Source organism: Phycodurus eques, chromosome 5, assembly GCF_024500275.1.
Source record: "Phycodurus eques isolate BA_2022a chromosome 5, UOR_Pequ_1.1, whole genome shotgun sequence".
Lineage (NCBI taxonomy): Eukaryota > Metazoa > Chordata > Actinopteri > Syngnathiformes > Syngnathidae > Phycodurus > Phycodurus eques.
The window spans coordinates 23,579,381-23,589,117 of NC_084529.1; the positions used below are offsets into that span (position 1 = coordinate 23,579,381).

Here is a 9,737-nt window from a genome sequence, read left to right on the forward strand (position 1 = left end):
CAGTTCGCACTCAGTGACGGTATGAATATGAGTGCGAATGGTTGTCCGTGTCTATTTGTGCCCTGCGACTGACTGGCGACCAGTTCAGGGCGTAGTCCGCCTTTCGCTCGAAGTCAGCCAAGTCAAACTAATCAGAAACGGACCAGCATCCCAGAATGACAGCTGTTTGTCATCCTATGCAAAGGGTAATGTACACAAACATGCAAACACAGTTCTGTTTTTGTGTTGGATGAGTTTTGGGGCACATGTTTCGCCTGAGTCGAGGCGCACGGCAATCGGAAAGTGAGCTTAAGCGTGTAATACTGCAAAGTGCTGAGTCACAGACACATAATGATTGAGCAGTTTAAGTACTCGCTGAAACCGCTTCAGAGTGCAGGACGTCCTTTTAAATCTGCTTCACAGACCGAGCTCGTCACCTGTGTCCTCCTTTGGTACTAAAAGGTTGAACAGGAAAGTGCTGCCGATAATCAATTTACACGCGCTAACATTTTTGGTCACCCTGGTAAATGAACAGGAGTCGCCCGTTTACAGGTTGTACCTTTTTATGTGCCTTTCATAGACTAATTTGGACGTTTTGGGGCTGAAAGTTAGGAGGCCCGAAGACTTCAAACCAGGGCTGGGCGGTCGGGTGGGCAGTCAAGGCTTTCTTTGCTGGCCTGAACGCTATCAGAAGCACTAACCTACATTTACAACCTAGATTCTAATACTTGTTTCATGAAAATCTGGTAATTTATTCCCCAAAGTCCCAAACACTCTTCATTTTGCAGCATTTCTCTTGACTGCACTGCTTCCAGTACATGCGAGTGGATGTCAGATTTTTTTTGGTTGTCCAATCAATTTTAGTCTCTATGTGCTGCAATGTCAATCTAATCCTTCAGAATCAATTGTTCTGGCCGGTCTAACCTTAACTATAAGCAACGCGACTGTTTTTTTTAACAAATCGGATTTCAAATTTGACGAGATGGCCATTGATGACATCAGCATTTTTCATTCATCGAGTTGGTCGGTCAGAGTTGAAACATTTTTAAGCCAACTTCAACGAGCACAACCGTAATGATTGGCACACGTTATTGCATTTAATAATCAGCATCTCTGCTGAGTTTGTGGTAATTTATTACAATTTGTGTGTGTGTTTTTTTGTTTTTCCATGTTCTCTCTTTGTTTTTTTATTTTTGTCTGTATATTTTTAATTGATTTGATAAATATTGATTATGAACTTCTCCTGATGATGAAACATAGCACAGTCGCATGGTGTTATGTTGCGTCCTGTTTTCATGACTGGCGTAAATCCGACACAGCGGGCGGAGTAAATCGAAGCGAGGAAGGTTACTTCGGGTTTTCGTAATTTGACAGATGCGCGCGAGCCCGCGTATTTAAAAAAAAGGGCGGTCTGGCCGCTGTGGGAGGGAACACAGCCGACTTCATTCGCTGCAAATCAAAGCGCCTTCTCTCATTCCCTTTAAATGCGGCATGATGACAGTCTCGGCGGAGACATCTCCCATGCGGAAGAGGACGCAGCGATCCGTGCGAGTGTATGGCAACAGACAACGTGAGTGGATACCTTTGTCGAATACAGAATGAGGTGGTGTGGTGGTGTATTCTGCGATGATAGGTTGCAGGAACTCATTGTTCCAGGGTTTTATATATATATATATATATATATATATATACACACACACAGACACACTTTTTTTTAAACCCCGAAAATTATTGAATGAGCAGGTACTGTGAATAAATGTTTTAAATAAATAAGAGAAAAAGAAACGAAATGCAAACTGTAAATAAGTGGAAAAAATTAGGAAAAAATATTGCCCAAAAAAAATCAGCAAATAGGTGAATCAGCAAGTGGCGAACCACGAGTATGCAGGTCCACTGTATGCACATTTTGTTTTGTCATTAGCGTATAGATCGATACTGTATATAGCGCTCCTGGCTCACAAGCAAGGTCATTACAGGACCTTAATTGCTCCATATGTTTTTCATTTCACTCAAGTGCATCTGAAGCTCGCTCGTATCTCAAATTTTCACTCCCACCGCAAAGCAAAAATATGAACTAAGCCACAGCTCATACTGTAAATGGCAATATGTCAATGTACCGGTGTACTGTTTCCCCATTAAGACCTAGCCGTCAATTTGGTTAATTCCTGGTTTATCCATGTTAATTCCCATAGAGAGCCTCCAACGTTCGCAAGGGTCATGAACATGCAATTTTTGTATGAAATGCAGTTAACTATATGACGCCAGTGTTGTGCTGAGGTTGTATAGGTGTTGTTCAAGGGGTTTGTTAAAGGACACAGTAAGCCTTCCTCCTCCTTCTCCACTCGCTCCCTCCTCGATCAGACTTTCTAAGCAAGAAAGCCCAAATGACTCCAGCTGCTCTCCAATAAAAGAGCACTAGTCATCTACCGAGAAGTCGAATACAAGAAATTCCTCAAGACAGAAGTCACTCAGGGGACAGTTGCTGTTGTTCTGTCAGCACAACCTGTGAGTTTACCGCACCGTTTTTTTGCTGCGTGACCAAGCGGTTACCGTGACTCCGTTGCGCCGTCATGTGTGCGCTGCTGCCTACGTGGACCTGTCTGTTGCTCGGCCTCCTGACCCCGGAGACCCAGACCCGAGTGCCGCTGAGCCAGCAAAACCTCCAGACTAGCAGACACAAGTAAGACTTCTTGTAATGAGCTTGTAGAGGCGGACATGAAAAGGACATTTTCATTCAGTTAAATGTACCTGCGACGTGACAATGTGGCCACTTTTCTTACTTGATGCGGTCTTAAATATTGAGACTTTGATGATATGGGGAGTAAATTACATTTATTTTACTTGTAAAAAAATAAATAACCATGAGTCACTTTAGTAATAGGGTGACCCCCAATTTTGCCTTTTTCATATCTGTGGGAGAGACGGGGGGGGGGGAAGAAACAAACAAAAAAAGAAAACATTATGGATGTTAACTGAAATATCTTGTAGTTTCGTGTAGATAAACTGAAAAGCATTTTTATAACAAAAACTAAATGTGTAAAATGTTACTAGTAATTATACTCACCGTATAGATTTTAATAAGCAGGCACTCACCTCGAAGAAGACTTGACATTTGGTAAAGGTTGTTTTAAAAAATATATATTATTACTATTTTGTGGAGGTTTTTTGATCTATTGTAGTTTTATATGGATGAGCTGGAAAACATTGTTTTCTAAAAAATTAAAACGAGATGAGTAAAATGTACATTGTATAAATAGCTTTTAATAATATATGCATTTATAATATATAAGGATTTGTGATCAACCAACTTGCTATGGCCAATTTATTATCATGATAATAATGATGCTCCTTCGCATTGAGAGGAGCCAGATGAGGTGGCTGGGGCATCTGATTCAGACGCCTCCCGGAAGTCTCCCCGGTGAGGTGTTCCGGGCACGTCCCACCGGGAGGAGACCCCGGGGACGACCCAGGACACGCTGGAGAGACTACGTCTTTCGGCTGGCCTGGGAACGCCTCGGGATCCCCCCAGGAAGAGCTGGACGAAGTGGCTGGGGAGGGGGAAGTCTGGGCGTCCCTGCTGAAGCTACTCCCCCCGCGACCCGACCTCGGATAAGCGGTAGAAAATAGATGGATGGATGGATGAGTTGCAATGAGTTTATTTTAATAATTGATTTTATTATTTCTTTTTTTAGGCCCAGTGTCCTGGAGGCATACAGTAACTGAATAGTTTCATTTGTTCAGTTGACTTTAAGTACAGTAGAACATAGACTTGCTAGTTTAATATTTTCCATGACCAAGCCCATAACTCAATTTGCTCGTACATCAAATCAGTTTTTCCCATTGAAATAAATGATATGCCATCAATGCATTCCAGCCCACCCAAAAAAACTTACATTTCTTTGTAATGTGTTTTTGAAAAATAGAACTGCATTATTCGTCCATCAATTTTCCGGACCGCTTATCCTGTGGGTCGTGGGGTTGCTGAAGCCTATGCCAGCTGACTCTGAGCAAGGGGCGGGGTACACCCTGAACTGACCACCAGCCAATTTCAGGGCACTTCTAAACAAACAACCATTCACACTCACATTCACACCTACGGGCAATTTATAGTCTTCGCTTAACCGACCATGTATGTTTTTGTGTGCCCTGCAACTGACTGGCGACCAGTTCAGGGTGTCGTCCGCCTTTCACCTGAAGTCAGCTGGGATAGGCTTTTTTTTTTAGCAAAATTACTGTACGTATTGTAGGATTCGTGTTGGATGTCTGCTTCTAAGGGGCGTGGCTTAGTAAGTGACATCAGAAGCCGGAAGTCAGGTTGGCCTGATGGTCTGCGTGTGAGTTCTCATTTTGTAATTGTGTGGTTGACTTTTTGTCCCGTTCAATAAATGGCTGAAAGTGCATCGGAAATTGTGGCTCTCCTTGCCCACATATGAGGGCATTAGAGTACATCAATTGCTTGATTTTTGGTCACAACAAAGAGAATTAAAAAAAATAAAAAATACAAAATAAAATAACACAAACAATTGATGGCTCGTAACTTGAAAAACTTGTAAGTTCGGGCATTGAAAAGTCAAGGTCCCACTACATTATTTAGACCACCTAATTGTCCACATTATAAAAATATATATTTTAAATTATATTGTGTGAATATTTTTCAGAATGTAATTAACAGGTTTTGTGACAAAGGAGCACAAAAGGCTCTCAGGCATTGCAGTGCAGCACAACGAAGTGGTGAGAACGAGGAATGAGGTCATTCCTCTCAGCGGCCCAGAGGTGAGACGGAGGTGAGGGTGATTTAGCGGGATTTGGGACAAGGACACGTGCTTAGCGAGGGGCCGTCTCACGGACGAGGTCGACCACGACGTGTTTTTATGTGAATGTCATCAATAAGCAATAATGCAACTTCATTGAAAAGGAGCATATTTATGACTGTAATAATATTTTCCTGGTTTATTTTTTAACGTTGCGCAGTGAGACATTGTTCTCAAACTATTACGTAAGGGGGGGGGGAAACGAGCTTCATAAAAGTTTGCTCGGCAGGGGATCCACTGAAAATCAGCGGCTGGTGGGAAAGAAGAGGTTGGGATTGAGCGTGACGGATTTAACATAATACCGTCACTGGCAACAAGTACAGTAGAAAGCAGAAAGGAAAGTAAAACATGGACAGATCCTCTTGGAATTAAGGACCGTGACGGAGGAAGTAACAAATGGAGCCATTACCTAGAGGAGGAGTGAAATTCTGGGCCTCCAAGTAGTTGTGTGTGTGTGTGTGTGTGAAGAAGCTCATGCTGAGCTCTCAAACTGGGGGAAGCTTCACTCGAGGGATCACAGACAGCATGATGCAGTTTAGTTACGAATAATTAATAGTTGGGCTCTTCTTTTTGTAAAAATCAAGATTCCCCCGCTATATGGCAGCTCATCGCTCCCGCCCACATGTATGGTGTTTTTTTTAAGCTATCGGCTTTTTTTTTCTTTTCTTTGCAACGCTTGTTCCAAAAGAAGGAGCAAAAATACAGCTGGACTTTTCCCTGACTATCCGTTGTGTCCTACGCAGTTGATCAGCTTGCAGAATTACATTGTTGCTCTTAAAATGAAACGGAGCATGGGACTAATTCCCACTCAATGCCCCATTCATAATTGCCCTCAGTCCACCGGTGACCAGTCCATGGTGTAGTCAGCTCAAGCCTTCCTGTGACTCTGAAAGTTGTAGAGGTGAAAAATATGGTTCGTTACTGGTCAACGGTTGCTTATGGGCATCGTTACAGTGAGTTTTCAGGGAGATATTTCTTGTATGCTTAGTTTCAAGATGGGCAAAATATCAGTTGTCTGTGCGTGTGTGTGTGTGTGTGTGCGTGCGTGTGCGTGTGCATGTGCAACCAGAAGAGAGATCAGAATACCAGTCAGGATTTCTTACAGGATAGAGCTTACAGGCATGTTGGCGCTATTTTCACACTAAAACAAACAAACAAAAAAAGCTTGTAGTGTAAACAAATTAGACCATAAATCAGAATCCACCCACCCATCCATTCATCCATCTTCTTGCGCTTATTCAGGGTCATGTCGCAGGGGGGCAGCAGCTTAACCAGGGAAGCCCAGACTTCCCTCTCCCAATCACTTTGTCCAACTTATCCGGGGAGATCCTGAGGCATTTCGCGCCCAACAGGGAGACATAATCGCTCCAACGTGTCCTGGGTCGTACACGGGGGATCCTCCCAGTTGGATGTGCCCGCAACACCACATGAGGGAGGCTTCCAGGAGCCATCCAAACTCGATGCCACCTCTGAGCCTCTCCTGAACAGCCCGGAGAGCCTGCTGAGGAAACTCATTTCAGCAGCTCGTATCCGCTTTCGGTCACGACCCACAGCTCGTGACCGTAGGTGTGTGTAGGAACTTACGTCGACCGGTAAACCGAGAGCTCCTTAACTACGACAGACCGATACAGATACTGCACCGATCCGTCTGTCGATCTCCCGCTCGTGAGGAAGACCCGATATACTTACAAAGCGTATTGTGATGATCACAGATAGGCGAGACAGCGGGGATGTCAGGAGGAAAGTACTTCAAATTCCCTCTCAAGAGTAAGTGGAGGACACTTTTAACACTGCCTTTTTTTGTTTATGTTTTTGTTTTTTGGGCCGCTCCATGTGCAACCCTCTGATTCTATTGCTGATTATCTGGAAAGACGGATGCTTGGCAATAGCAGCATAGCACACAAGGTCCACGAGTTTTATTTTGGGTCTAGTAATTTATCTTCTGATGAAGCGGCATTTGGCCTCGTGAAGATGATAAAGCGAACAATCAGTCGAGTGTCATAACTTCAGAGGAAGCCTTACATGTGTTCATTTACAGCGAAACCCTGCCTATTCTCGGTTTGCTATTTTCTTCTGTAGATCTTCAGTTAGTTGCTCAAAAACGTACACAAGGTAACTTTACAGGATTAAAAGCATTTCAAAACCAAAACCAATAAATAAGAGTACAATTAAAACAGCGTACAGTGCAAGAAAAATCATTTAAAAGTGGAAATGCTCTAAAAATCATGAAAAAAAAAAGGATTTTTAACCGGGACTTAAAAACATTCACACTTGGGGCTGACATAACTTCTGCTGGCAACTTATTCCATTTGTGTGCAGCATAATAGCGAAACGCTGCTTCATCATGTTTGCTTTGGACTCTGTGCTCCATTGGTTGACCTGAGTCTGTCGATCTCAGAGCTCTACTGGGTTTATATTCCATTAGCATTTCTTTCTTGTATTCAGGACCTAAACCATTTAGTGATTTATAGACCAATAGCAGAACTTTCAACTCTATTCTAAAGCTGAATTTGTTTTTGTTTTTTTTTGGGGGGGGGGGGGGGGGGTCGTGTGCAGAAGCCATAAAATGCATACAAAGTTTTATTGTGTTTTTCAGGTTATCCAAATCATCCAAGCACATGATGCCTTCTTTCACAATGCCACCTACGTCCGGTCAGTCCATTGCCCTTGACAACACCATCACCCTGGCAGAGAGCCGTTTCATCTGGCGAGTCCTCCTTAAGAAGGAGCCCCCGCCGAGGTGGCTCAAACTAGAGCAGGAAATGCGGCCGGGCGACCGTGGTAGGTCCCGAGGACGTCGCCATGCCAACGGCCGAAGGGCCCATGGCCAGCTGATGAGGGCGGGTTGCGTCCTGGGCACCTGTCAGGTGCAGAACCTCAGCCATCGTCTTTACCAGCTGATTGGACGCAGCGGCAGGGAAGACTCCTCCCCAATCAACCCTCGTAGTCCCCACAGCTACGGCTGACACTTGGATTTAGTCAGTTTAGTATTTCATTACCCATTATACAACCCCAATTCCAATGAAGTTGGGACGTTGTGTTGAACATAAATAAAAGCACAATACAATGATTTGCAAATCATGTTCAACCTATATTTAATTGAATACACTGCAAAGAAAAAATATTGAATGTTCAAACTGATCAACTTGATTGTTTTGAGCAAATAATCATTAACTGAAAATTTTATGGCTGCAACACATTCCAAAAAAGCTGGGACAGGGTCATGTTTGCCACTGGGTTACATCACCTTTTCTTTTAACAATATTCAATAAACGTTTGGGAATGGAGGACACTAATTGTTGAAGCTTTGCAGATGGAATTCTTTCCCATTCTTGCTTGATGTACAGCTTCAGCTGTTCAACAGTCCGGGGTCTCCTTTGTCGTATTTTACGCTTCATAATGCGCCACACATTTTCAATGGGAGACAGGTCTGGACTGCGGGCAGGCCAGTCTAGTACCCGCACTCTTTTACTACGAAGCCACACTTTTGTAACACGTGAAGAATGTGGTTTGGCATTGTCTTGCTGAAATAAGCAGGGGCGTCCATGAAAAAGACGTTGCTTGGATGGCAGCATATGTTTCTCCAAAACCAGTATGTACCTTTCAGCATTAATGGTGCCTTCACAGATGTGTAAGTTACCCATGATTGGCGCTAACACAGCCCCATACCATCACAGATGCTGGATTTTGAACTTTGCGTCCATAACAGTCTGGATGGTTCTTTTCCTCTTTGGCCCGGAGGACACGACGTCCACAATTTCCAAAAACAATTTGAAATGTGGACTTGTCGGACCACAGAACACTTTTCCACTTTGCATCAGTCAATCTTTGATGAGCTCAGGCCCAGAGAAGCCGGCGGTGTTTCTGGGTGTTGTTGATCAATGGCTTTTGGTTTGGATAGTAGAGCTTCAAGTTGCACTTACGGCTGTAGCGCCGAACTGTATTTCCTGACATTGGTTTTCTGAAGTGTTCCTGAGCCCGTGTGGTGATATCCTTTACACATTGTCGGTTTTTGATGCAGTGCCGTCGGAGGGATCGAAGGTCACGGGCATTCAATGTTGGTTTTCGGCCTTGCCGCTTACATGCAGTGATTTCTCCAGATTCTCGGAACCTTTTGATGATATTATGGACCGTAGATGAGGGAATCCCTAAATTCCTTGCAATTGTACGTTGAGGAACATTGTCCTTAAACTGTGCGACTATTTTCTCACGCACTTGTTCACAAAGAGGTGAACCTCGCCCCATCTTTGCTTGAGCAATTCAGGGAAGCTCCTTTTATACCCAATCATGGCACCCACTTGTTCCCAATTAGCCTGTTCACCTGTGGGATGTTCCAAACAGGCGTTTGATGAGCATTCTTCAACTTTCTCAGTCTCTTTTGCCACCTGTCCCAGCTTTTCTGGAACGTGAAATTCTAAGTTAATGATTATTTGCTAAAAACAATAAAGTTGATCAGTTTGAACATTAAATATCTTGTCTTAAAGTGTATTCAATTAAATATAAGTTGAACATGATTTGAAAACCATTGTATTCTGTTATTCATTTATGTTTAACACAACGTCCCAACTTCATTGGAATTGGGGCTGTAGAACTGTGCTCCATTCCAGGTGAACTTAATTTTACGTTGTCTAGTCTTTTGAATGCACATGTCCAACTGTTCCAAGTTTCTGTACGTTTTGCACAACTTGCTGTTCATTTCCTGGTTAAATTAGAATTGGGATTTAAGCAGGTCAATACAGTCTTCTTCAAGTTCGAGACGACACCAAACAATTGATCAACACTACCTCGCCATTGCAGGGCTTCAAACAGGATGTACTACTCACAGGGAGGTGGCCACTGAGCTTAGTGTCACACAGTGTCATCAGCAGGTTGCTACAGAGAGAATGAAGGAGTCAAAGAAAGGTGTGGAAATGGACGCTGTTGGAAATTTATTGGCCCATTCATTGA

At 43.4% G+C, this 9,737-nt stretch overlaps 1 protein-coding gene across 1 annotated transcript; it reads left to right on the forward strand.

The window, feature by feature from the left end:
• Positions 1-2,426: 2,426 nt before the first annotated feature.
• On the forward strand, positions 2,427-7,853 carry adm2b (adrenomedullin 2b). Its single transcript, XM_061677603.1, has 2 exons — positions 2,427-2,659; positions 7,387-7,853. Exons 1-2 carry the CDS (start codon positions 2,550-2,552, stop codon positions 7,754-7,756), a joined length of 480 nt encoding a protein of 159 aa, XP_061533587.1. The 5' UTR covers positions 2,427-2,549; the 3' UTR covers positions 7,757-7,853.
• Positions 7,854-9,737: the final 1,884 nt, after the last annotated feature.

What these genes read in the sequence shown, in the direction of transcription:
- adm2b (XM_061677603.1), top strand. Translation starts at nt 2,550, where the DNA reads ATGTGTGCGCTGCTGCCTACGTGGACCTGTCTGTTGCTCGGCCTCCTG. An exon ending in CTCCAGACTAGCAGACACAA is followed by an intron (nt 2,660 to 7,386) that starts GTAAGACTTCTT and finishes TGTGTTTTTCAG; the next exon opens with GTTATCCAAATCATCCAAGC.